The sequence below is a fragment of the Podarcis vaucheri genome, assembly GCF_965113315.1.
Source record: "Podarcis vaucheri genome assembly, chromosome: 2".
Lineage (NCBI taxonomy): Eukaryota > Metazoa > Chordata > Lepidosauria > Squamata > Lacertidae > Podarcis > Podarcis vaucheri.
Genome location: NC_138760.1, coordinates 48587163 through 48615000, shown reverse-complemented (window position 1 = coordinate 48615000; position 27838 = coordinate 48587163). Strand labels below are relative to the sequence as shown.

At 45.2% G+C, this 27838-nt stretch overlaps 1 protein-coding gene across 5 annotated transcripts; it reads right to left on the bottom strand.

Annotated features, from left to right (window-relative positions):
- Window positions 1–91: 91 nt before the first annotated feature.
- On the bottom strand, window positions 92–27320 carry NACC1 (nucleus accumbens associated 1). 5 transcript variants are annotated; one of them, XM_082214726.1, is made up of 6 exons: window positions 26280–27320; window positions 7663–8632; window positions 4621–4794; window positions 2985–3114; window positions 2635–2732; window positions 92–2225 (listed from the first exon to the last, which is right to left on the bottom strand). In XM_082214726.1, exons 2-6 carry the CDS (start codon window positions 8600–8602, stop codon window positions 1966–1968), a joined length of 1602 nt encoding a protein of 533 aa, XP_082070852.1. In that variant the 5' UTR covers window positions 8603–8632; window positions 26280–27320; the 3' UTR covers window positions 92–1965. The 5 variants fall into 5 exon arrangements, with proteins under 5 accessions (XP_082070852.1, XP_082070848.1, XP_082070849.1 ...); XM_082214722.1 differs by lacking the exon at window positions 26280–27320 and adding an exon at window positions 25414–25897; XM_082214723.1 differs by lacking the exon at window positions 26280–27320 and adding an exon at window positions 25414–25894 and having other exon boundaries at window positions 4621–4791.
- Between the last annotated feature and the right edge of the window lie 518 nt (window positions 27321–27838).

The window sequence follows — 27838 nt, the reverse complement described above, 5'->3', positions numbered from 1 at the left end:
GGGACAACTACTGCTCTGGAGTTTATTCTCTTGGAAATTCATGGGCAGGAGTTTCCACCCTCTTTAAAAAGCTGTAATTCCTTAAAAAAAAAAAAAAAAGATTTCCACCCATTGCCTCATTTCACAGTTTGATTTGCTCAAAGGAAGGCCAACCGTTTCCTGAGAGAATTGCAGACTTTGTTTTCTAGTAAGAATAACCAGGAGAGAGATTCTCGCAATGTAATTCAAAGTCGTTATCTTAGACCATACAAATAGAAATGCAGGAAGAGGGAGAGGAGCTTTGCTGCAATCAGGGTGGAACCTAAATGTGCTTGCTTCCCACTTAAATGTACTTCCCATCTCAAAATGTCCCTATGAACCCGAGGATGGGAGTTCTTCATTATGCACCAGGGGTGTAAACTTGAATAAAACATGGGGGGGGGGGAGGTAAACCCTGCCCTGCATAATCGATGACATGACTTAGTGTACACACACTATTTGGATTGCAATGCCTATCAACTTGCGGGTGTGTGTGTGTGTGGCTACGTCAAATATTTTATGGGGGGAGCGAAGGGACCATGGCCCCTAGGAGTTGGCTCCTCTGCTATGCACCAAATATGACTCGGAAGCATCACTAATGGAGCAGGGGAAAGGCAAAATTTCACACTGTGATTCATTACCTGGTGCTGGGAGGAGAGCTAAGGTCAAAGGCAGCCTTGCATACTGGGTAGCTTCTGGCACTTCTAGGAAAAAAGAACATGATGCTTTCTCCCTTGGCGTTCCTCTTCCTTCAAAACCTGATTCCCAAACCTTGTGACATCTGAGCCAATTTAGCTGAAGTGGCAGAAAAGGTTGGCATTTCAATCAGCAGTGCTGCTATTTGTTCACAGACTGGCTGGAAAGTGAATAGTTTGCACATTGCACCCCACGTTTAAACTAAACACCTCAGAGAGAACACTAGGCTTAGGAAACATTGGAGGTATCAGAGCTACATTAGACCTGCTTGTATAATTTGGGTTTTTTTGCGGGGGGTGGGTGGGTTTGGGTGCGGGGCTGAGAACCTTCCTTGTTCCCTTCATGACTCTGTGCCACTCAAAATATGGAAGGGCTGCACTGCCAAACAGATTTGCCGTATACGTTCTCAGTTCAGTAGGCTAGGCTGGTCAAAACCTCCAAGACAGATAACGGATGAGGAAGGTACATAAGGTCTAGAAGACAGAAAAAGTAGGGAGAGGTATGTCTGAGAGGGAGGGAGGGAAGGGGAGAAAGAGAGAGAGAAAAAAAAGAGTAAGGAAAAGGGAGTGTACCGAGAATGGCAAGGGTGGAATTGCCATGCTGTGCAAGACCTGAACATACCTAGGCAAGAGTGGAGGGAAGCCAAGATGAGTAAGGATAACATGAGCACAGCACTGGGGTCCAGTCCTTTCCCTGTTCGCATTTATCATGGCACTAGGATTTTCCCACTCTCTGGTATGAACCTGAGGAAAAGGCTTGACGATGATCAGTCTAAGTTAGAGAGAGCCCTGTCTGGAGAGAACCCGATCTGATGAAGAAAGAGGCAGCACTCTGGGATAAGACCTCCCTGGATCATGGCCTCCATTTGCAAATGGATTTGGTATTTTTTTAAAAAAAAAATCTACTAAAATATATATCTAAGAACAATTAATAGCACAACAAGGACAGAGGGAAGGGACGGGGGAGAAAATGCCAGCCAGAACTGCCAATGCAGCAGCAAGACCTCCCCTCTGAGCTCGTACTACCTGTGGCGCCTGAGGAAGCAAGGCCCATGTTTAATAATATATATATATGTATATATATATATTTTAAAGGAGAAGGCACAATGCTCTTTCTCCTCTGCCGAAACAAAAACAAAAACCAACAACGGGTGGGAAGAAATGAAATAAAGGTGGAAAAACGATTCTACAAAAATCAAATTAGGAAATAAAAACCATCGACTGGGGGCGGGGGAAAGAGATGGGCATGTTTTTACTGGAGGCCCTCGGTGGAGGTGCCTGCGTCACCGTCATGGCTGCCCGTCTCGAAGCTGTGCTCCACCCCCATGATGTCTGGCTCCATCTTGCCAGTGTCATTGATGAAGGTGGTGTAAGTGTCGCCCTCGGCCATCAGTAGTTTCAGTTTGGGGATCCAGCTCTTGCGGACAACGCGCCGCGCGTTCGTGCACATATCAGCAGCAATTGCATTCATCTCGCTCTCCTTGAAGTTGGGGGCAAAGTTCTGGCAATAAACTGAGGAAGAGAAGAAGGGCGTGAGCCCGGATCAGGGTCGCTATAGCGGCAACTGGGAATCAATATCCTCACAGCTCTTTGCCTCTCGGGAACCCAAACACCAACGCCTGCCCAAGCCAGCAAAGACCCCCGAGATGCTGGTGGAAGCCTGCGATGACTCACAGCACAGTAAATCTTAAAACCACAGCCTGGAGTGAGACAAAGGACCCGCTTCCAGTTCTGTATTTGCTTCCGCTGCTGGAATCGTTACAGATCTGGGTGCTCCAATAGGGTGGAATAGGATATTCTGCCTATTGACCATATGACACACAGCTAAAATTTCCCACCTCATGCCCTTCAAGAAAGCAGTAATAATATACTCCTAAGCTCCCTCCCCACCGCAGAAGGATCTATTAAGGCAGACACTCACACTTCACAGCATGCAGCACCCGGCTGTCGAGGGGTTTCCGGCTAGGGTCGTTGGTGGAGGAGCGGATTCCAGTGCCACAACTGTTGGCAAGGGTGTTCCTGGCAAGCGGTGAGGAAGAGAAAGCATTTAAATCCTTTACCAGCAGCATCTTATTGTTCTCCACCCACCCACCTTTAACTGTCCACTCCTAGCCGTTCCAGCTCCTGCCTCGCCTCTTGCTCTGGCAGGACTCCTCAAGCCCAGAAGTCCTGCCTCAAAAGCAGAAAAAAATGGTGTGGCAAAAAAAGGGGCTGGAAACAGAGCAAAACAGAGCCTTTCCCCCTTTCCTACACACTGGGAGGCTCACTCACCGGTCAAAGAAAGATGCTAGTAGTCGTCTGAGAAGCACTTTGTGTCGTGTCCCAGCACTGACATGACAGTTCATCAGCTGTGCCCGGGTGATGTACACATTGGTACCTAGGCAGGGAAAAGAGACAAGGCCTGTTGTGAAAACAACAAGCTTTCAACTTGGGTGCAGACCCATAAGCCACCTAATCACTTGTGTGCAGTACCAGATGCTTTCTGGAAGCAACAAGAAACAATTATAATGGGATCCACCCAGCCATTCTCAGCTTCCAACTCCGCGTAGAACAGCCTTTCTCAACCTGTGGGTCCCCAGATGTTGTTGAACTACAACTCCCATCACTCCTAGCTAGCAAGGCCAGAGCTCAGGGGTGATGGGAGTTGTAATCCAACAACATCTGGGGACCCACAAGTTGAGAACCGCTGGTGTAGAACTATGGCAAGCACAAAGTTGGCTAAGAGTCATTAACTCCGGGGTGAGTTTGGTTCCATCGTGTAAACACAGCTGCACAAGTGGCTTTTGAGAGCACACAACATCAGCAGGCTTCCAAAAGGAATCAGGCTGGCGACTGTGAGAACAGGATGCTGGACTGATCCAGGCAGGGCCAATTCTAATGCTCTTGCCGACTTTATATGGACAGTTTGGGGACGTGCTTGTGGCTAGTAACTTTGGTGAATTGGGGATGTTGGGAAGACAGATTCAAACCAATACCTGAGAAAGAGGAAGTTCACTTCTGTGTGAAAGGAAAGTTTGACTTGCTGGTCTCACTGAGGAGAGTGAGCAACTCACTCCCCTCAGTGCAGACAGAGCAAGTACATTGGCACGTGCAGAGGAAAGGCCAACAGCAGGAACCAAATCCCCCAAGATAGCTCTGAGCGGGATAGAGCATGTGCTGGATATGACTTACTTAGCTTGGGTACCAACACAGTTTCTCTCCTTCCTATCCCAGTGCTGGGCACCAGCCTGTAAGAGATGCAGCAGTGCGGGGCAGTGGAAAGCCAAAAGCTGGATTAGCTCATAAACAAGATTTACAAACTGATTTCCTGTTTTTCTGGCTTTCTTTCCAATAGTCTTTAGATCAAGAGTTTGAAGTCTTTCCCGCTAATTCGAAACAGTGCTCACGGAGTATGCTTTGTCTAAAGCAATGGGGCGTGGCCAGCTCCTTTTAACTGATCAGAGAATGCCATGGAACAAAGGTACAAGGGGCTGGAAGCTGGGATGCCCTGGTAGGATCATCTCAAGTCCTAATCAGACTCTGAGGCCATGCGCATGCATAGGGCCCAGTCAATTTCTATGTAACATACACATGCATTACTTCAGGGTGCTATTCAGGCAGCTCCACCCTCTTGACTACTGCTTGCAACCTGCAACCACGAGAGCTGTGGTACCTGATTTACTAGTTGTTGTTTTTAATCTGAGAGAGGAAGCCCCCCTGAAGGATCTTCTAGTATTTTGTAGGCTAACAATCAGGATCACCTTGCTCTTGGGGGTGGGAGAAACTGCCACTTCATTCTGCCAACAAGGCCCTAATCCACCAGACTGGGATTAATTTTAGGAAGCAAGCCAGACTTTTCCTTCTGACTGCAACTGGCTTGAAATCTACATTCTCACTCTCCCCCCCCCCCCACTTGACCCTATCTTACCTGTCACAAGTTCCAGCTTCTCAGCTGGGTCCCCCTCATCGTACAACTTGGGGTGGCACCGGTTCCCAATCTGGTTGATGAGCTCAGCGGGCAGCGAAGCCAAATCCTGCCGCACCCGTATCCGGTTGCGAGACTCGGAGGCCACCTGGTCTGGCAGTGCTTCCACTTTCTCTGCTGGGTGAAAAGGAGAAGGGAGGTGAGGAGGGAAAACACAAAGAAAAGGTGTGAAAAGCAAGCAAGGAATGAAGCTTAAAGCTGTGGAATCTCAACAAGTATATACCTGTGTGACATCCCACCACAAACACATATTCTGGAAGAAAATTCTTTTCCTCCTCTCACTATTTCCTCCTCTCACAAGAACAGAAAGCTGTTTGGAAGCTTATGTGTTTTTATCTTTTCAATAAAAGTGAAAGTGGGGAGAGCTCATTGCTGTTGTTGCCACAGGGATCTCCAGTCAGTGAAAAGGGTTAGATCCACACTATTCAATGGGATGCAGGGAGATGAAATGCTGACAGGTGGCAAAAGATCCATAATCCATAAGGCCTGGTTGATTTTATGTTTCTGTTTGCACTGCTCATCTCAAGCAGGAACCTGTCAGGAGCATAGTACATCATATTTATAGGACACTTTCCCGAAGTGCTTTCTAAAAATTCACAGCCATCTTTACAACAACCCCCCTTAGGCAGAATTGTTATAGCCTTATTAAATACTGTGAAGGAGGTCGGTGAGGCTGACAAGAGCAACTTTCTTAAGGCTACATAGAAGGCTTATGTCTGAACTACAATGATACTACAGCTTACACTGCATTTTTACTAGTGCTCCTCCTATTATTATTTGATTATATACCGTTTCTCAAAATGGTGTACAAACAACATAAATGATTTTAAACTAGCAAACACAACAAGCACACAAATGGAGTAGATCAAAAGTAATGAGTCACCTATCAAATGAAGATTAGAACAGTCCTAAATTGCCTCTGAAAGGATGGCAGGGGGGCAGGCTAAAGGCACAGCCAACGGGAAGGCATTCTAGAGTACTAGAACTCAAACAGAGATTTCTTGTGGATGCTGAGCATATAAGATGTAAACTTCAGCAGGGCCTCCTCAGTAGATGGGTCATATGTTCCCTGTGATCAGGAATGTGGCTGTTTAAGGCAATAAATTAGCAGCCAGTGACTGCTGGGATAGCTCAGTCAGTAGAGCACGAGACTCTTAATCTCAAGATCATGGGTTTGAGCCTCACATTGGGCAAGAGATTCCTGCATTGCAGGGGGTTGGACTAGATGAACCTTGTGGTTCCTTCCAACTCTACGATTCTGTGATTCTATGAAATTCTTAGTATGTTATACAAATATTATACAAGAAGGCCAGCTGAGCAGCAGCAACAGCAGCATTCTGCCAAAACTTCTGAACAGTCTTCAAGAGTTGACCCATGTAGAATGCATGACAGTAGTCTAGCCCAGGAGTCACTAAGGCATATATGATAGTTCTAGGTCTATGAAGCTTAACCATAAGAGGATTAAAAATGATAATGGGAGGATAAGACTGTAAATGGCTACTAGTCATAATGGCTATGTGTTTAATATGAGAGACAGTATGCTGTGGACCATGAGCAGGACAGTGCTACTGCCCTCTTGCTGTACTTGTAGACTTCACCTAGGCATCTGGTTGGTTTGTGTGAGCACTGACTAGATGGGCTTTGGTCTCATCCATCGGAGCTCTTAAGTTCTTATTAAGTTCCTTGCTACATCTGCTCTTTTCAGTGCACATTTTTGCTGACTAAATCTCAAGAGTCTTGAGTATTTGGCCATGGGAAACTGGACTGGAAAGAGAGACTCAGAAGGCACAAAGACAGCCTTATCCCACACGGACATACAAGGCCATAGTGATGGCTGGAACCCAAGGTAAAAGTCACCCATAGAATTAACCCCTAGAAAACCCAGGCCACCTTTGCTTGCTCTCTCTTTAGAGTCCAGTTTCAAAGCCCTGGCCACTCTCTTCCCTGCAAGCCACACCTCCAAGTCCTGATTCTCAGGCTGTGAGAAATGGAGAATTAAATGACTCTTTAATACAGATACTCTGCCCCAGGGGCAGCTTTCAATATCTCAGGGAGTGCTTCACACAGTAGAGGCAGCTACATGCCATCTAAAATACTTAGCAATTTTCCACTACTACTTAACATATGGAAAGCAGCAACTTTTTAACACCACAAGAACACCCAGGGAAACAAGATGGGGTGTCAAGGCCAACTGCAGCCCCTTCCGCCATGTATTGTGTGAAGGGGTGGGTGACAGTGCCCCCATCTCACATTTCACCAGGCAGAAGTGGACACATGATGAATACCATGTACATACTTCTGCTGTGAAACGTGAAGAGGCCCAGAATGAGCCAATCCAACTCCGCAGATTCCCCTGGAGAGTGAAAATTCATTTGAGTGGGATGAGAGATGGGGGCCTGCTCAGTGGCTGCACCAGCTGATCGAATGCCTTGTCCTGTGAAGTGTGGTTGGCACTTAGAATCACAGATCTGTAGATTTTAAATGGACCCTACCAACCCCCTACAGTGCAGGAATATACAGTTGTCCCATAAAAGTATCGAAATGGCAATGGTATTATCAGCACCATGCTCCAACCAGCTGAGATATCAGACTGCCGCTTCCCCGTTGTTGAAGACTGCTTGAATTCAGCAGACTTCTACTGAACGGCTTTTATATGTTTTGGTTTCAACTGCTGGCCCAGTGTCTTCTGTCAATTTGTTTTATATTGCTGTTTTAATAGAACTGCAGATTTTAAGGTTTTGTGCATCACTCTGAGTGGCGCTCTTGCACCAGAAGGGTGAGATCTAAATGTTTTAACACACAATTTAAAAACACTCATTTTCTCAGCCTCCAATAACTTTCCCCATAATGTATCACTGCAATTTTTTATTTTATTTTATTTTTTAAAACCCAAATCACAGGTGGGCAACTTGAACCAATTCCTTTCCTACAGGTATGAAGCTGAACAGGAATGTTGTCTGTCACCACTCTGCCCTTGCCACTCACCCGTCTGGCCTACATTCATCATGCTGTACATCGTGTACATGTTGCAGATCTGCCGGTACTGCTCGTCAGAGCCCTCCTCGGGAGCGTCCTCCTCCTCGTCTTCCTCATTGTGGTAGGAACTGGGGCTGTCACTAGTGTAGGCACTGGAGGTACCAGGGCTCGTCTGGTCTGATGTGCTGGGGCCACTGACCACGCCTGCCCCTCCACTGCCTCCCGTTAGCGCCCCCTGCTGTTGAGACTGCTGTTGCTGCTGCTGCTGCTGCTGCGCCTGTCGGTTACCCCCGCTCAGCTCCTGCTGCGAGGAGATCTTGGCCATTTTGCGGCTGCCATTACTGCCGCCTCCACCTCCACCTCCGCCTCCCCCTTCCTTCTGGCTGCTTTCCCAGAGCCGCTTAACCACAAATGTGCACTGGACAGAGTCCGACTCCTGCTGCTCTGTCTTTACGCGAGAGACCAGGGGCAGGGGGGTGTTTCCGGAGGGCCAGGTGGAGGTCTGGGCCACGGGGCTCTGTGGCTCAGAGGAAGGTGCCTCTTCGGTGTGCAAGCCTTGGGAATCGCAGCTGGGCGAGCTGACCTTCAAGAAGAACTCAGTCCCCTTCTCCATGATCTCCTGGATCTGCAGGAACCCCGCCGTGTACATTAGCAGGAACTGGTCGCCTACGTTCATGCTGAGCCGGCCGGTGTAGCAGAAGCTGAGGATCTGCTGGAAGGACTGGGGCTGCACAGCAGCAGGAAGCTCCACCACCGTGCTCTTGCTGTTGTTGAAAAGGTCCCGGAAGTAGCAGCTGCTGGCCGCCAGCACAGCCCGGTGTGCCTTGAAAGCATGCCCCTTCACCACCACCGAGACGTCACAGTACAGGCCCTGCAATCGCTGCTCGTTCAGGCACTCCAGGATGCTGTTACCAAAGTTGGGGATCTCCATCTGGAGAATCTGAGCCATCCTCTCCTTCTCTTCACTTGGGTAGGTGAGCTGCAAAGGGAAGAAGGAGCCAGAGAGGTTGTAGATGGGTCTAGCATGGAAAGGCACGTATGAGAAAAGGGGGAACATTGGGGAAAGGGAAGAAAAGGTCATCCATTTCCTTTTACTCCCTGGTAGGTCCCCCTTCATACTGCCTGGTGAAGGAAGGGTTACCTTGAAAAGGTGGTAGAGGGGGAAAAATACGCTGGCCACCCAATCAACTATTTTATGTGCCGTTTCTAGAAATGGCAACATCATTCCATTACAGATCTTTTCCAGCTTACAGTAGTCAGAAGTATTGTGACACACCAAGCGCAAGACTGACTTAGCAATTTTGGCTAAACTAAGAATGCTATGAAGCCAGGCATAGAGAGGACACATTCCCCATCAGGAGGGAAGTTAAAACAGCCCGCATATAAAACAAAGCAAGGCGCAAGTGGAACAAGAAGAGGGTTTGGAATTCTGCATAGTGGACGGGACGGGAACAGGAAATAAAATACAGTGGAACCTCGGTTTTCGAACGTAATCTGTTCTGGAAGGCAGTTTTACTTTCAAAATGTTCGAAAACCAAGGACCAATGGGCAGTCGGCAAAATCCATTGAAAAAATGGAAAAAAACTGCAGCGGAAGCCGTTCGACCTCTGAGGCGTGTTCAAAAACGGAAGCAATTACTTCTGGGGTTTTGGTGTTTGGGTTCTGAATCGTTCGGCTTCCGAGACGCTTGAAAACCAAGGTTCCACTGTAGCTGCTTTGAAGTCTGTGTTTATGGAATAATTTCATTATGGTTGCATTGATTAAGCATTATTTGTACACACCGCTGTGGGGGGGGGAGTAAAATATCCGCCTGAGTGGGGAGTGACTTAATGGAGAGTGGGCAAAGTCTTGAAGACAGGGAAGCCTACTTTCAATAGGAAAAGAATCCCTCCTTGCAGAAAACGTCTGGATAGCAAGCTTGTGACAGCCTCAGGCCAAAATGTGGATATAAACAAAGATACGTTATTGAATGTACAAGTTTCTTTCTCGGCCAGGTAATGTGAGCAGAAGAGGAAGTGCCTATGTCATTAAGGTCAGAGAGGTGCAAGCGCTTAGGACAGACGTCTCAGCCAGTGGCGTAGCGTGGGTTGTCAGCACCCGGGGCAAGGCAAGTATTTTGCGCCCCCTAACCCGTGGATTTGCGCCCCCTAACCCTAACCCCCAGATGTTGCGCCCGGTGTGACCGGCCCCCCCCTGCACCCCCCACGCTACACCACTGGTCTCAGCCAACACTTTTCCCAACCCCATCCTTTTAAAATAAATGCTGCATTAAGTCCACTGACTGACTAGTCCATTAAAAGAAAATGTTATGTTTCCTTAAAGCATGCATCCACCCTGTTGTTATAGCAGACATGTGATGCAACTTCCACAGGTATTGGCCCGTCAACATTTTGCCTTGGAAAAGGCAAAGGAATTCAGTAACTTGAAAAACAGAATTGCACACTCTACAACAAAGGAAGCCTTTCAGCAGAAGCTACTAGCTAGGCTATTTTGTAAGGCTAAGCTTCAAATAGTTGCTCTTCATATATTCTGAATCATGGATTAGTAGTGATAGAAGGGAAGTCAGAATGCCATTTAAGTCCAGCCTCTTGTGGCAGGAGACTGTCCACATCTAACATGCATCTCAGATTAGCCTTGAACAGTAGCTTGGGGAACCTGCAGCCCACAAGTCTAATTGAGTCTTGCCAGGGGTCCTAATTTGGCCTTCGGGACAGATTTCCCCAAACTAAACCCACCTGCCCTGCACCTGATGTTGTATAGGATGTCAGATGTGCAGCCTGTAAAGATGCGACTGAAAAGGAACAACTGGGAGCCTTAAAATCGAGCACCTGATTGTTACTTGGCAAGCGGGGCTTATATTAAGCACCTTTAAAATTCTCTCTAATACAGTATATCATAGAGGACAGTAAACCAGGAATAGAGGGCAAAGATGTGACCAATGAACAGCTCACAAATGTGATTATGGGCTATAACCCTAGTAGCTCACAAACAAAAAACTTGAAGTAATAATCCTGGGATTAGAGGCTCAATGAGGGCAAAGCATCGGCACTTGAGGGCTGAAATGTCTCTGTCCTCCAAGAATTTTTGATGAGAGCACCGCTGGTTTTGAAAGAACCTAAAGGTCATTTCGTTCTGTTTCCAGAATCAAACCATCCTCTAAATCCAAACTGACCACAGGGACCAGACAGACTAAATTATACGCCAGTTGCAACTGATCTGAAATTGCATTATTGCTGGTTTTCATTGTTTGCCTTTTTTGCACAGTACTGCTTTTACTGTATTCTTTTATTTCTGTAAATTGCTGTCAACTGTATCAGGAAAGGTGGTGCATATCCAATTAACAAAGTGGGGCTTACATTCCAATATTGGCAAATCAAGATGGCTCCAGCAACCTTCGCAAATGGGCACATCTTTCAGTGTGGTTCTGTAGAATATCTACTACTCCATCCTTGGCCGGCCAGTATTCTTTTCACAACTGTGTGTTTGACTTACACAGGACTTTCCCCCTTTCAAAGTACTGTGCTATAAATGAACAACTGGCAAACTCAAAACCATAAAGAAGAACAAAATTAGGGATGGAATGATTGGGCACCTCCTTGTGCAAGAGAGAAACATGAACAGATGGTATGTGAAGAATACCCAATGACATATACAGTGGTACCTCGGGTACATACGCTTCAGGTTACATACGCTTCAGGTTACAGACTCCGCTAACCCAGAAATAGTACCTCGGGTTAAGAACTTTGCTTCAGGATGAGAACAGAAATTGTGCTCCAGCAGCGCAGTGGCAGCAAGAGGCCCCATTAGCTAAAGTGGTGCTTCAGGTTAAGAACAGTTTCAGGTTAAGAACGGACTTCCGGAACGAATTAAGTACGTAACCAGAGGTACCACTGGATACTGTATGTCAGTGGGCATATATTGTATATTATTATAGACACACATGGATGATGAATGTGCTAGAAGGAGTGATCAACACTGCTTCTACTTGTAGCAGCAACCTACTACCACAAGGGATCATTTGCATATAATAAACCTTTTACAGTCCTGTGGTTATTAGCAATCAGGAAAGACATAACGTGCATAACGTCCTGATTGAATGATCCACCCCTTTTACACTAGCCTGATGCTGATAACACTCAGCAGTTAGCTGTCACAGGTATTATAGCATAACCATGTGAAACTTCAGAACTCGTTTCTCTAATGTTTATTTTCATATTATCAAGCACTGTCCAGATTATGGAAAAGTGACAAGGTTAAAACATAGCTCTTCATTAGCCAGGAAAGGTTTGTGTTTGTTTGTCTAAGCTGGTGAAACATTGCTTGTGTTGGAAGAGACATGCAGACACAAACTATAATGGGAAGTGGCACCTTTTGCTATTCCGCTCCCCCCCTGCCCCCCCCCCCCGCCAGCCACATGGGGTAAACAAGCTGCAACCCAGCACTGCTGATCCACAAGCCCAGCGAGGCTTCTCTATTGTCAGCTCTAAGAAGAGACAGAACCCTGAGAGTGAGCGTATGGATCCGTCCCTCCCAGGGCACAGGGAGCTTTGAATCATGGGTATTGTCTGTTTAAGACAAACAGCATGTGTGCTGCAGATAAGAAACACTATGAATTTAAATGAAAGCTTTTGCTAAAAACAGACAAAACAGTCATGTGCTTTTTATTCCTTCACACTTGCCAACTGTGGGGGCAAGTTAATGCTGGGTGGAATGTTAAATACTAAAAATGAATGTACATTTTTACTGAGAAGAGGTGCCCTAGTTAGTTTAAAAATGTGTCTGTCACAATGCGCACTGAGGGAACATATTACTTTGTGAGGCTGCAGAGAGCGAGAGGGGGGGGGACGCAAGATGAGCTCTGGAGATACTGCACTGTGACTGCTGCTTTTTAAAATCCCCTTGCATGCTAAAAGCTGGGTGCAAAACAGTGCCTGAAATGGCATTTGGAGATGGGATGAGCAGCTCAGGAATCACATTTTACCTCCCATGCAGAGTCACACTGAGTGTCCCACATTACTAGCAGTTTGAAGAACTGCCTATTTTTGAAAAACTGAAAATTTTGCAGATCTGCGTGGCATGGAAATGAAAAATCCCTAGTATGAATTTTATTGAGCTATCCTCCTCAAACACCTACAATTCCCACAGTAGTTTAATAATCAACCCCTCTTTCCCAGGGAACTCTGGAAATTGTAGCTCTTGAGGGGAATAGGGGTTTCCTAACAACTCTAAGCATCCTTAACAAACTGCACATCCCTGGATTTCGGGGGTGAGAGGGGGAGCCATAACTGTTTAAAGCGTTAAGACACTGCTTTAAATATATAGTGCAGATGGGGCTGAAAACTGGTTATGTCTAGCTTACATAGGGTTGCCATATTTCATAAAGTAAAAATCAAAACACCACGAAAATTAAAAAAACACCATGATTTTCCAATTGACTTGCCTAAGATCCAGGACAAAGTGCCGCCTTTCGGAAATCCACCCCCCACCCGACAGCAATTCCACTTTTCAAATTCCAGTGACGTCCGGGAAAATCCGGTGGCTTTCAATGGGACTTGAAAGTCCTTATGTTTGCTTTACTTATTTATTGGTATTCTGTATAGCCTTTTTAATTGCATGCCATATAAAACAATAAAAAGACACTACACCATTATTGTGTATGTGAACAGCTTATTTTAGTAGTATGTTTTAAAAGAGGTGGGCGACATCTAACTGTAATGCCCCCACCTGCTCACAGACTTCTGTTTGCACAAATGGGACTTAATATTTCTTCCCTCTGCAGCCCCCTACCCCGGCCCCATTTGTGGGACCCTCGAAAAGATGCGGGGGGGGGTGCAGGGTGACTGCAGGAGGCAGAGCAGAAGGGGGGATCCATCACACCTGCTAGTCCAATGTATCTTTAAGAGGTTTATTCTGTTTCAGATAGGGTATATTGGTTTACATAATAAGACATATTCTGCATTAATTTGAACAATACAAGAATGAGTGTAAGGCTAGTGGAACCCCCAGTGTGGTGCTCGTGGACACTATGACCACCGCAGATTGTTTGTACTCACCAAGGCCTTCTTGCCCCTGTCATTTTTGAAAATGGCTTTAACCCCCCCCCCAAAAAAAAATCCCATGGGTGTCCTTGGACTGGCTGGAAAATATAGGCATTATCAAGGTATTCTACCCTCCTTTTCCTCACAATGCCTTTGGTGTGCCCATTGGAATGCTTTGTCTACCTTTTCATTTAGCTATTTGTCTGAATGTGCATTTTGCCTAACTTTTTGGACTTTTGTTTGTTTGGTGGGGTTGTCTGCTTTTGTTGCCTGGGTTTTATTTGCCTTTGAGGGGGCATGTTGATGATTTGCCTATTTTATTTCGAAGGTTACTGTATTTCTAAGCACCTTAAAAGAGGTAGGGAATATAATTTGGATCCTCGATTTCCAAAATGGTGTGCTGAAACAAAACACAGGCTTCTCATCACAAGAGCTGAAATTGTAGCAGCTTTTGCTGTCTCTAGCAGAGATCCATCAGAAACTGGAGGCCCCCCCCGCCCCCCGCTCCTTGGGGAACTGCTCCAGATCATGGAGTTCCTTACTGAAAGCATGCTCAAGCTTTCCTTCCTTCATTTATTTTAGAAAAACTGGAGGTAGAGATTACTTTAGAAGAGTGGAAAGGTATTTCAGAGACATCATCACTCACTGCTGACATTCTATGCTTTAATTCTGAAATGGAACTACTTCCTTTGCTTCCTTCTGAGTAGTTAAATCTACAGTGTATTAATAGTTTAAAATTTAAGCTTGCTGCTATGGAGCTAAACCTTGCCCTAACCTTTATTCTTCAAATTGACAACAAAACTTCCTTATTAGGAGGCAGGAGGAGCGGAGTGAATTGTTAGGACATATTTGGCTTTGAAGAGATACCGTATTTTTTGCACCATAACAATCACTTTTTATCCTCCTAAAAAGTAAGGGGAAATGTCTGTGCGTGTTATGGAGGGAATGCTTACGGGTGGCATGCCTACGGATTTTCCTCCTCTAAAAACTACGTGCGTGTTATGGTCGGCTGTGTGCTATAGAGCGAAAAATACGGTAGTTTCTACTCTAGAAAATTTCACACCACAAAATATGTGTATCAGGCACTCAAACTCGACAGTGTAGTAGTTCTGATATTTTATAGCTTCTGTGTTAACTCTGTGCGACTGAGTTATTGATTCAGCAAGGCTGTATCACTTAGCTGGAAAAACATACTCAGTCAACTTCTGTTTTAAACCTATCATTATGCTTTTTTCAAGACAGATGAATTACCTTAAGTTTGCATCTTTTAGCGAACAGAATTGAACCATACTGTATTCTCTTCAGTGCTGGTGTATATATAAGTATTACTTTATGGGTTTTAAAAAATCAAAGTAATGTATAAGTTCTTGTACATTATTAGTTCTAGTACAATCTGAACTCTTGTGCCCCAAATAAGAACTCTGTAGTTGCTTGCCTTTAAGCATGGAACACATTTGTTTTGGGGTTTTGTATTACCTGTATGGAGATATGAATTTACTAAATGAAATACATATTTTATTTTTTAAATAGCAGCTCCGCCCCCAAAAAAACCTGGAACCAGGGTTAACCATTCCTTAACTGTGCTATTTTCCTCATCAAACTCTCCCTCTTTCAAAGCTATCTGACTAGATTAGGAAAAAATAAAACCTTTAAGGCTCTAAATTATCCACTTACTGAACTCCCATGTCATGACTCTTGCTTTTTAACTGCTATCCCAAAACAGAGGCCTACAGACAGTTTCTTACCACAGCTTTTGCATACAGGAGGTCCCAGTGAATTCCTATCCTTGAATTTAAAAGGTTAGCTACAATAGAGGTAGACTCTACAGCTTCAATTCAGAGGGCTTATCTCCAGTCTCAACACTGTGGTGCTTAGCTCTGAAATAGAAGATAAAAGATCCCGCTGACTGATTTTCAGATGTCTTTTCTAAAGGGCAGGCAGAGGGATTTTTAAAATCTCTCAATCAGGAGAAAAATGCTGTATCAGCTCTTTAGAGATTCCTCTCTACAGAACAAAGATCTCCTGATCTGATTGGGAGATAAAAGTTTCCAGGGCTAGAGGGGCCATTTCTTGTGAGTTGCTGGACCAGATTGGGGCCATGGGTTAGCCATCCTTCTTGCAGAGTTTCAGGTGCTCACTGATTATTAACTACTAGGCCCACTCTCTGACAAATGGTTGCCATCTATAGTACTGGAGAATTGTGTATGTGTGTGTTTCTTCAACTGAGGGGTCAAAGTTAATCAACTTATCATTTGCTAGGGCTCAACTAGCAGCTGTTAAGCAGGACTAACTCACAACTCATCCTAGAATAGACTCATTCAGTATAAGAAATCTCTCTCTCTCTCATTATTCTAACGTCACTCAGGAAGCCTCTGCTCTTTTGTACCTTTGTGCTAGCCACCTGGTTTAGACATCTGATACCTCCCCATTCTTCAGAAGGGAAGGTGCAACAGAGCCAGTGGACCAGAGAGGATTTATATACTAAAGCAAGAGTGAACTATGGAATAAAAGACCCAGGGGCTGCCAGGGGGAAACCCCTATGATTCTTCTTCCAGTGTGACCAAGGATCCCTCATGCCTAGCAGTGCTCAGATATCAAGACAGTCTGCAGGAATGTAGGATTAAAATCTGTGTGTGGTTAGGCAAAAGTCTATCCCGTTAACTGGAGTAATTTCATTGGAAATATGTGGGAGAAGGCAATGTTAAAGTTAAAACAGCTTAGAGTTCAAGAATGGGGAACTCTGGCTTTCCATGTCCTTTCCAATAAATTGCCTATGGAAGACCTTCATTTTGGGAGTGAGGTTTCTAAAGGGTTTTAAAAGGTGAGACATTAAAATGATTTTAAAAGGTGAGACATTAAAATGATTTTAAAAGGTGAGACACTGATCTTTCTGAATTTACACAGAGCAACTGCCTCCTTTCTTCCCCTCTCCCTTCCTCCAAGGAGCTTGGGTTGGCATACATGGTCACCCCCACCCCTACTTTTATTCTCACAAGTTCAGTATTAGAAACTGTGATAGAAAATCTAGGAGCCAAATGGCTTATGGGACCTGGGTTGTGGGTGCCGAAACAGAATGTCTAGTCACCATGGGTGGGACTATTATTTTGATAGTCATAAACTAATGCACAATTCACATAGGTTACACATAGTTAATATCACATTCTTAGCGGAAATTGTTAATACATGTTTAATTTGTTTACAATAAAAATATTGGTACCATGGTTTTCATAACACTCTACTCTTTATTGTTAAACACCTTAACATATTGACTGTCCTTAACATATACTTCGAGGCTTCAAAGCACATACATTTCAGTAATCCCTGAGTGTCAGCCAGGTGCAAAAAATGACACCCGGACTTTTTGAGGTGCTCGCAAATGGAGAATCTTTAGGCACAAAATGCACCTGATGCCCTGCTAATTTCAAACCCCTATCCTGCAAAATAGATTAGGCTGAGAAATAGTGATTGGCCCAAAGTCACCCAGTGACTTTTGTGGCAAAGCGGGGATTTGAATCCACGTCTGCCCAGTCTAATCCCAACGCACTAGGCACTGCACTGGTTCTCACCTTGCTTAGTAACGGCCCTGTGACTCCCATGTTGAGAGTCCCACATTGTTAACCTTCAGCCAGTCACTGAAATAGAGAAATGAAGGCTAAATCTCAGTGATATTTCCTATCTAGAAAGCAAATAGTTTGGGGCAAAAATCAGTGGCATATCAGTCTGAAATGATTGAAGAGAAGGCTGAGTGTGTCTTGTATCACAGCTTCTCCAGTATGTTATTCTGCTCTGTGCTATGGCAGCAAAGCACTTATCCACCAAGGAAGTCCCTATGGGAACATGACTCTGCTCTCAGAGTAATCCAGTGTTAGCAAGCACATTAATGAGGCTTCAGTTACTCAGCCGTGGTTTGTGGAACTATTCACATTCACCTAGTATTTTTATGAGCTAACACATCTCACTTCTCTCATTTCTATGGATACACTTATCAGAAAAAATACGATTCCCCCATCAGTTTCACTGCCTGGCTCTCACAAAAGCAAGTTCACTTTTGTCCCCAGGAAATCTCAAAGTTGCCTTGCAAGCAGAGACCATCTCTCTCTCTCCCTCCCTCTCTCTCTTTCTTTTTGGAGTAATTTAGTGAGCAAAAGGCCAATTAAAATATAGCTCAACTGACAGCCTTAACTTCAAGTCCTGGGCCTGGATGCTAACAAACCAAAGTAAAAGTAAGTCAGAGAGCAGTTTCACATAGGCTTATCACACATGTTAACAACTCAAGGGCAGGAAACCCATTAACATGCTTCTGCTGGGATTGGGAATGGGAGGCAAGGTGTGGGAGTACCGTGGGACTCATAACACAGCAGCTTCCCACAATTCCTCATTAACCCCCAACAATATCATGGAATCAAATGACCAAAGCTTCCATCAATTAAGAGTTTCTGCTCAATAAAGCAGGATAGCTTCTGTTGATACCAAATTCCTTACTCCTTTGGAGTTGTGTGTTGTGAAATGTACCCAAGGGTTAGGCCCATAGCAAAGATTATAACCAGATGTTCAGCCTTGCAGATAGGTACCAACTGCTTACAGCCTACAAGAGGTCTGATCAGCCTGTGTCCTTGGGTGGCTTGAGTAGCAAGTCTGGCAAGTTATTTCCAGAAATGACTTGCCTTAAATGAAGTAGCTGTAAAGAGTGAACACAGAGCCTCCATATTCAGAGCCAGTATCTCTCTAGTTTACCAGGTGCTAGGGGACAAACTTCAAGGGAAGGCTCTCTCCATGATGCCCTGCTTTGAGCTTTGTGATCTCTGTTGGAGGCAAGAAACTGGACTAGATAATCATGTGCTCTAACTGAACTCTTAATTTATGAGTAGTGAACTCATAAATTAGAAAATGCATGAATAATTTTTTTTTAAAAGGAGTAGTGAACTCAGTGGTACTATTTCTAAGTAAGCACTAAAAGGTTTGGGCCATGCAGATTAACAAGGAAAGGCATTTTCTCATGAAACCCAATGTTTCTGTTAAAGAAGCGCTCTAAGAACATTGAGCAATTTAGTAACCTCAGAAAGTTATTGCTATGTATCTGAGGGATTGCATGCCTGCTGGCGCTTGGGCTGGTCTCTTCGTTATGCAGGCAGCGTAAATCACAGAACTTTTTGTGTTTGGATACTTTAGTGACAGTGACCATAGCACAGCTCAAGGAGAAGAGTATTTTTGCTTCTGTCTCCCAGGCTTAGAAGTTACTATTTAAGATTGTTAATTTCCTTGTTACTGACAGAACACACACAGAGATGCTGTAAGTTATTTAAGAGGATAAGGCAAGTAGATGTTAAATTTTGTAATATGAGAGCACCAGACTTCACCCCCTGCCCCCAAATGATGCTAACTCCAGCCATGGTTGGCAAAAGATAATTCAACAGCCCTTAATATTTCCTAGCTTCTTCCTGTCCCAAGTTTCTTTCTGTGTATATAAAACCCAAGTCTGTCACAGCAACAACATAAGATCTCCCTTGACTACACAACCTTTGTGAGTATAAAACAAATGCCTCACTGTTTCACCGACACAACACTCTTCTACCTTTCTTCCTTTCTTTCTGGCAAAGCCAACAGGAACCAAATTAATGCGTAGGACTTTGTGGCTTCCTTTTACACTTGAATCAATACAGGAACCAAAGTAGTAGAAGCAAAGAACCTGGAAAAATAACCAACCAGCAGCAGACCTGGTGACTGAACTGCCTCTTGCCTTATTTGTTTATACGTAGACAACCTGACCTGTGCCCATGAGCTCATACGGAGACATTATAGGGCCACTCAGAGGCTTCACTCTATTAATGTTCTTCATCCAAGACTCCAAACACACCTGCATCCTCATTGTATTCTTAAGATCATCCTTCTTCCGGACAGACTCATCCACCAAGGACAAACTATGGTGGCTGGGTATTGCCAGGTTTAAATGCTTGGGAGGATGGCAGGGTATACAAGTAAGTTTACAAAAGTTACTATTGCGCAATTATTATCAATAATAATAATAATAATAATAATAATATCTTTATTGTCATTGCCCCCTTCAGGGACAATGAAATTACTTGACTGCTCCATAAAAACACTAATTAAACAATACAGTATAATACAGCAAGGGAGATTAGATGACTTTCAAAGTCCGGGCTTCCCATTCAGGGCCGAGATCGCTCTGGAGATATTATTCTACATATCCATGCTGGCCATGGAGGAAAAGAGTCCTCCTCTACGACCAACATCAAAACTCAGGCTACTAACCTCTCAGCAGTCCAGGGTTTTTTTTAATTTTAAAAAAAAAGTCGACAAGATCATTCTCTCATTCATCACCCAATGAGTTTCCTTGTTGGCCACACAGGGAGGGAAAACTCTGCCAGCCTCTTTGAAATTCCTTCTTGCCTAAGAAGTCTGTATGAGATGTGTATATTCCATCACAGGGAAGTCACAAACATCTCCTAAAGTAAATAATCTAGTTTTTCTTCCCTGTCAAATTCCAATATTCCTCCTCTCTCTCTTTTTGTTTGTTCATCAGGGAACACAGCCAACTTCCATGATCCATGTTTTACCTCAAACTATTTTCTTACATTAAAAAAACTCTCCTACTCTTGCATAACCATATTATTCATATGTTACAGCAGAATTCTTCTAAGTGTCTAGGCTAGGGCAAATGTACACATGACCATCTTGGGTGTGCCCAAAATCTGCTACAGGGAACATTAACTGCTCAGCTTATTAATAAGGAACCTGCTCTTGTATTCTTTTCAGCCTTCAGCAATTTCAGGACTACGGACTCTTTCAGCAAAATGACACACTACCCCGATCATCTTAGATGGCATCTGCCTACCGGTATATTTCTATCACTCATAAATTGCTCTTGCCCTCTTTTGAACTTACTTATATGTTGGCTCTTTGTCCTGTGTCTGTAGCAAAGCAGTATCACAGGGCAACTGTACCGTGGGGGTAGGGCAGTTGTGTTAATTTAATAAGTGAATCCATCAGTTATTATAAGTGAAAGAACAAAACAGATTTTCCAATCTAGCTGTGATTTGCAGAAATGACTCATATTCTCACCTAGGTGTTGGTTATCTGTTCCAAAGCTCTCAGTAGGTTTACTCTCATGTGAAAGGCCTTCTATACTCTGCCCACCCCTGCATCTTTTCCAGTTCCACAATTTTAAGATGAAACGGCCAAAACTGAAAATCATATTCAACGTACAAATGCATCTGCAATTTATTTTGGTAACATGCATCATTATATAACCATATTAACACATTAAGCTGTCTCTGCCAGCACTTGGCCCTACAGCCACTGAATAGGACAATACCCCAGGCTCAGATAGGGTTGCCATCAGATATGCCTCCTTACAATAGAACGTCACATCCCCAAAGATCACAATGGATGCCGGAGCCCGCTAATCTGGAGCACTGCAATTTCATAGAACTAGGGATTTAAATTCAACACCAAACCAACTATTTATTGCTTTGACTATCAGAAAATTTTCAATGAAAATGAACAGAACACACAAGCCCCTCTAGACTCATTACAGTTCAGGTAATAAGGTTCTAACTAAAAACTACAACACCAACAACAACACTGCAATGATACATGCAGTTGCCACAACCAGAATTTACCATGTATATATGAAACCAATAACTGGGAGAGTTTTTATACATTTTGGATTTGTCCTCCATACCCTGCCCTGTGTCTGGAAAGCAGGAGGCAGGACAGAGACTGAAGCTTTACAGGTCAGTGGAGGAAATAGGCAGGGAGAGGAAGAAATGTATGTGCACTGCAAAATGCTTCCCCCATGGTTCAGCACTGCAGCAGTCTGTGTCCCTATTAAAGAGGTCAAAACCCGATCTTTCTAACCTTTGACCTATGGGTCAGGATGCAAATAGTTGTTGATTAAACAGTAAGATCCCTGGCAAACAGGCTACTTCTGTGATAATTAGGCTTTACAGGGACCCAGACAGCAAGTACATAGTCCAGCAGCCTCCCAGTGTCCTTATTCTCCATGAGACAATAAAGAGGGAATCCAGAAACATGGGGCTGGATGGGTGGAAACCACCAAGAGAACATAATTCTTAAAAGGAATCGATTCACTCCTGTTACATCTCTTAGGATAAATAATCCAGATCACCAAGTGTTTTGCCTGTGTACCCGCCCCACTCCTGCACAGTTTTTCTATCCAGTATGTGTAACCATACAGAGTTAAGAACAGGATCCAATACTGCACTGCTGAACATCTCCACATATGTAAATGACAAGTAAGTTTTCATACATGAACTGGAACTGAACCAGTTGGTTCAGGTCTGCTGAACCAGTTACTCAATCTTCACCTGCTTGAACCAGAACGCTCTGTCACAGATGAACAAGAGTTAAAAGCCAAAGCATGCAGGGAGGTGAGGTCAGGGAGAGCAAGGCAGCAGTTTGACTCCCTGCAGCCCCATGCAGAACAGATAAATGGCCAATCTCCTGGACACAAGAACCACCAACTCAAAGTGCCTCTGTCTTCTAGAATTCCAGCTTATCTTTTTGGCCCTCATCCACTCCACCACTGTACCCACAGAAGGCTCCAGATGATGATGATGATCACAGGGAGGTTTACAGTATAAAAACACAAAAATACATAACATAATAACAAACAAAAAATAACCCCTTCCCACAGTTTAAAAGGCATAATTAACCAAAGAACTGAGAGAAGAGGAATTTGTTCACCTGGCCCCTAAAGATATGTAATGAAGGTGCCAAGTGAGCCTCCCTGGGGAGAGCATTCCACAAGGCGGGAGGTCATCTCACAAAAGGGCTGTTCTCGTGTTGCCACCCTCTGGACTTGCAGAGGATGCAAATGAAGAAGAGCCTCCAGTGATGATTGCAGGGTCTGGGTTGATTCATATGGGGAGAGTCAGTTCTTGAGGTGCTGGGGTCCTAAGCCGTTTAAGGGTATATAGATCAAAACCAACACTTTTGAATTGGGCCCAGAAACTAATTGGCAGCAAGTGCTCAAGTCATTTTGCCCCAGTGAGCAACCTAGCTGCTGAATTCTGCACCAGCTGAAGTTTCTGAACCATCTTCAGAGGCATCCCCACATATAACATGCCACAGTAATCTAACCTAGAGGTCACCAGAGAATAGACAACACAAGTTAGGCTATGCTTGTCCTGAGAGGGGTGCAGCTGGGCCACCAGCCAAAGCTGTTGGAAGGCATTCTGTGCCACAGAAGCTACCTGGCCTCAAGCAACAGCAACGGATCCAGAAGCATCTCTAAGCTGCATACACACTTCAAAGGGAGAGTAACTCCATCAAGATCAGGCAACCTCCCATCTATCTGGCCTAGGGAACCACCCACTAACAGTGTCTCTGTCTTATCTGGATTGAGCTTCAGTTATTGGCTCTCATCCAGTCCATTAGCAAGGCAAGACAACGGTCCAACACCTCCACTGCCACACCTGCAGATGTGTCATCAGCATATCAGCTCACAATGTACTCCAAAACTTTGGATGACCCCACTCAGTGGTTTCATGTAGATGTTGAACAGCATGGGGGATAAAATCAAACTCTAAGGAACCCCACACTGAAGGCTCCACAGGGGCAAAAAGCACTCCCCAAGTATCACCCTCTGGAAATTACTATCCAAGTAGGATTGGAACCACTGCAAAGCGGTGCTTACCTCCCCTAACTTGGATAGCTGCTCCAGAAGGATACCATGCAAAGCTTCTACTGACATAGATGTTATGGAGAAGTAGAGCTACAAGTCATTAGTATAGTGATGGCATGACTTCACAGGGTTTCTGCCAAGCTCAGGGAAGATAAACTCAAATCTGCAAGTAGAACTATACTGCTGTCAGCCCTCACTGAGCTAACAGTGCCATCTCTCCTCAGTGTCACCTTTCCTCATTGCTGAAGAGGGTGCAAGAAGGATGGTTCCTTAATTCATCTATGACTGTCATGCCCCAGGGAGTAAATCTTTTGACAAGAATATATTTGGAATAATAGCTGATATTTTGTGCCATCTGATCACCCCAGACTCAGCATTAGCCCTCCTGTCCAACCCCTTAGAACAGAAGAGCTCAGTGCTACACATGGATCTTAAAATCTTTCTGCTGATAGTGGCATAAATGGAAGTTGCACAGCACTTGGCCTCTCAAATCAGATTTACAATTAAGGGGTATATATCAAAGGCACAGCAGACAGTTTTCTCTGAGAAATTGACCCAACACTGCAACTCAGCAGGGGTCAGACTCACCAAGACCATCTCACTGACCCCTGTCTGCCATACATAATGTGAATGGGGTTTCTGAAAAATATGATCTCCCTACTGATTCATCAGGAGGGCTAGTGAGTCTGCTGGAGCTCAACCAACACCTGTTTAAATGACTGTGTAAGTCATAATAATTTTGTAAAATGACCACTTCTGTACTCCAATTGTTTGCTTATTGTTTGTGATGCTCATGTTTATTTTAATTTATGTATATGGGAAAAAATAAAATAGATCCAAAGCAGCAATCCTGCAAGATTTACTTCTGAATAGACAGACATGCAGCTGTTCTACCAGAGTCTGTTATCTGTTTGTGCAGAACTTATTAGAAGCAGAACTTGGTTTGGACTGTGGCTTGCTCTAAACAACACTAAACAACACTGCTAGCTATAATACACAGCTTCAAGTACCAGTAAGGTAATCTTTGGAGGAGAGTTCCATTGTCTGTGCACTATCTCCCTCCCATTAGTCAGGCCTCAGTTGTGACAGAATATTCTTATTGAAGCCTTAATCTATATAAGATGTTATTGCAATTTACAGCAGGACCTAACTTTTAGATGCCCTTCTGAGGAGCTCAGTTAACAATGTATACAATGCCATATACCTGTGGTCTTCCTCTTTTCAGAGCCAATTTTACTGCAAAGTCGTCATGCACTATTTTTGAATAGCTCAACTGCTTATGAAAAATAACACTACAACTCTTTTCTGTTATGAAGTCACAAGTTGACAAGACAACAATTGTATCCTCTGGTAGAATAAACTTGGCACTTAGAAAGGCCAAATTGGAATCCAGCGAGAGAGAGAGAGAAAAGCAAAGACTTAAGAAAACAAATAACATATGGTGAGCTATTCAGTGGCAACTTGTTTACAATGTTCATTTATCAGGAACATACTGCACCACCTCCACAAGTATATTCAAGAGAACAAAAACTATCCTCAAGTCAGAGCCACATTGTGACCTTCTCCTTCCCTTACCACGTGCATAAGGAGTTAACCTAAGTAAAATACTCATAATCCCACCCCTTCCAAAACAACCATTGAAAACTTTAATTTCCCACCCGCCACCCTAGGAAGTTGTAAACCAAGTCTATGTTTGGGAGTAAAATCCCATTAATCTCAGCGAGAGAGTAATACTGCAATTTCCGAGTGGACGTGCACGCCAAAACAGTTAATAATCCCCCCATTCCCAGTCTGGTCTCTTCAAGCCAGTATCGATCTTAACTTTTGCTGCCCCACAAGTGAAAGTTTCTGAAGTTTCTTTTCTCGAACTTTTTTCCTGGAAACCCCCCCCCCCCAATTTTTAAACTCTGAAAGGTCCCATTGCAGGAAAATGAACATTTTGCCCCCTCCCCACCTCCTCCCCCCCCCGCTGGAAGAAGGAGGAGGAGGAGGAAGGGAAGCGCCCCTCCTCCTCTCCTCTCCCCTGCCGCTTTCTTTCCGCGCCCCTTCCCCCACCGTGGCCCAAAAGCATCCTCCGAAAGCCACCGAATTCCGGGTTTCCAAGCCAACCGCCCGGCCAGGCCTTCTTCGCCTGGCAACGCCAAGGGGCTCCCACTCGAAACTTCTCCCTCGAGGGTGGCCCCGCCGCTGCGCCCTTCCTCTAGGCGGCCGGGCCCGGGGGGGAGCGAGGCGAGGAGGAGCAGGACAAAGCCCCCGCAGGGAACGTCGGGGGATTTCGGACAGGCCTGCGGAGAGGGGAAGCCCGCGCCCTCCCGGCCAGCCAGTCTGTGCGGAGGAGAAGGCGCAGGCCGGGGAGAGGCAGCGAGCGCCACCACGTTGCCTGTGAGGTCCGGGGAGGAGGAGGACGAAGGCGGGTGGGGGGTTAGGGGGACACCCCCCCCCAAACACACACACTTCCCTAAGGGGTCGCCGACTGCAGGGAGGCCTAGCAGGGGAGCCCAGGGGCGCAGCTCCTCTCTCCCTCCACACCCCGAAGGCAGGCGCAAAGGTCCTCCTTTGGGGTCTGGTTTGGGGTGCAACGGAGGGAGGGGGACTGAGGGAGGGTGGGGGAAAGAGAGAGACGGGGAGGGCTGCTAAGGGGGGCCTCTCCCAACGGGGGGGGGGAATCGGCGCAGGCAACAGCTGCTATTTTAAGGATCCCCTTTCCCCCCCACCCCGCCGCCCCCCTTGGGCGAACCCGGCAGGTTAGAAGGCTGCTTGGCGAGGGCGAGGAAAGTTTAAACACCCGGGATAATGGGGGGAGGGGTGCATGCATTGGAAGGAGGGTGGCGGGTGGGTGCCCCGACTTAAAAGAGTGGGGCGGGGGGCGACCCTGGAGTGGTGAGGTCTCCTGGAAGGGAGGGGGGCGACGTGGCTCTCACCTGCGCAAAGAGAAGGGGGGGAGAGGAGATGTCGCTCAATGGAGGGGCTCTGCTCCCCTAGCCCTCCAAGCAGCACTAGCAGCAGCCATTCATTGTCAGCCTAGGCAGGCTCAGCAGAGAGCCGAGCTGGTGGATGGAGCAGCCTGCGAGCCGCTGTAGTGCTCTGCCCAGCCAAGCCAGGCCTCCGTCTCTGCGCTCCCACAGGCCTTGCTAGCGGAGCACCGAGCCAGCTCCTGCTCCCTCCCTCCCTCCCTCTCCCCTTTGCCTTGGAACTGGGAAATATTTGCTTCTGAACTTGCCAGCCAGCCTGACTTTGTTCCCCGAGAGTTGGAAGCGAGTGATCTCCCAGGAGCTGGCAGGAGAAGCTCTGTATTTAACCCAGGGAAGCAAACGTTCCAATCCGAGGATCCGCAATTAAAATAAATAAAATTTAAGGAAAGGGTTTCACGATGACGGGCGGAATCATCCCCGATTTGTGCCTAGAGGCGCATAAATTTCACCAAGTTTGGTTCTTGTCTCCAAACTCCGCCGACGAATGAAAACAAAAGGGAGCTAGCTTTTCTCTTCCCGCACCGTTTGCCCGGAATTAATTCTCAAGTCAACTACATACAGCGTGAGTCACACAGAAGTTTCCCAAAAACCTGAGTCAAGTCATTCACTTTATCCTGACTGAAACAAAATCAAGCTTTTAGAAATCCTCAAATCCAAAAGACTCGTCATTAAACGGAGTTGAATAACAATAAAAAGTTCAGGCTTGAGTCTTGGAACGGGGAACAAAATGTTCAAGGCACCTAGCAACTCCCCAAAGTCAACACTGGGATGAACTCAGACAAGTGACAGAAAAAAAGGAGTTGAAAATAATGTTATATTCCGTACAAACATCTTTCAATACAAAAGAGAAAAATAAACTTCAGCACTTTTTCATGTTTTGAAGACATTCTCATAATTTTCTGATACAGAACTGAGCATTTAAAATTGCCTATTCATTTCCTCCACCCTGAAGGGGCACAAACACAGTTGATGAAGCCAGTCCTCTGTTCTCATGCTCAGCTGAAAAAAAAGTATAAATATGTAACTTCTCTTGCTCATACACATCATTACGTTTTCATCTCCCTTTTGCCCCTTGTCTAAAAGTAGAATGCAAGGCTTGGGCAAGGACCCGTTTGCTAATGTTAAAGTGCTGTAAACACTGTCATATAGTTTCAAAAGGAAGCTAGTTTTCAGTGGATTAGGGCAGTCGCAGGTGCACAGCTTGGGGGTTCTTCTGCATATATTGCTGTCACAAGGCTCAGACGGCATCTGTGGTGTGGAGCACATTCCATCAGCTTTGGCTGGTGGCCCAGCTGCACCGCTATCTGGAAAGAGATAAGCTAACTTCTGTTGTCTATGCTCTGGTAACTTCTAAGTTAGATTATTGCAACATGCCATACGTGGGAATACCTCTGAAGACGGTTTGGAAACTTCAGCTGGTGCAGAATTCAGTGGTCAGGTAATGGGACAAGATGGCTTGAGCATATTACACCAATCCTGGCCCAACTGCACTGGCTGCCAGTTAGTTT

Excerpts from the sequence above, each read along its gene's own strand:
- NACC1 (XM_082214726.1), bottom strand. The coding sequence starts at position 8,602 with ATGGCTCAGATTCTCCAGATGGAGATCCCCAACTTTGGTAACAGCATC. Across the intron at positions 3,115-4,620 it reads GAAGCTGGAACTTGTGACAG|GCCTTGTCTCTTTTCCCTGC; the intron begins GTAAGATAGGGT and ends TTTTCACAACAG. Across the intron at positions 2,733-2,984 it reads CTAGCATCTTTCTTTGACCG|GAACACCCTTGCCAACAGTT; the intron begins GTGAGTGAGCCT and ends ACCGCTTGCCAG.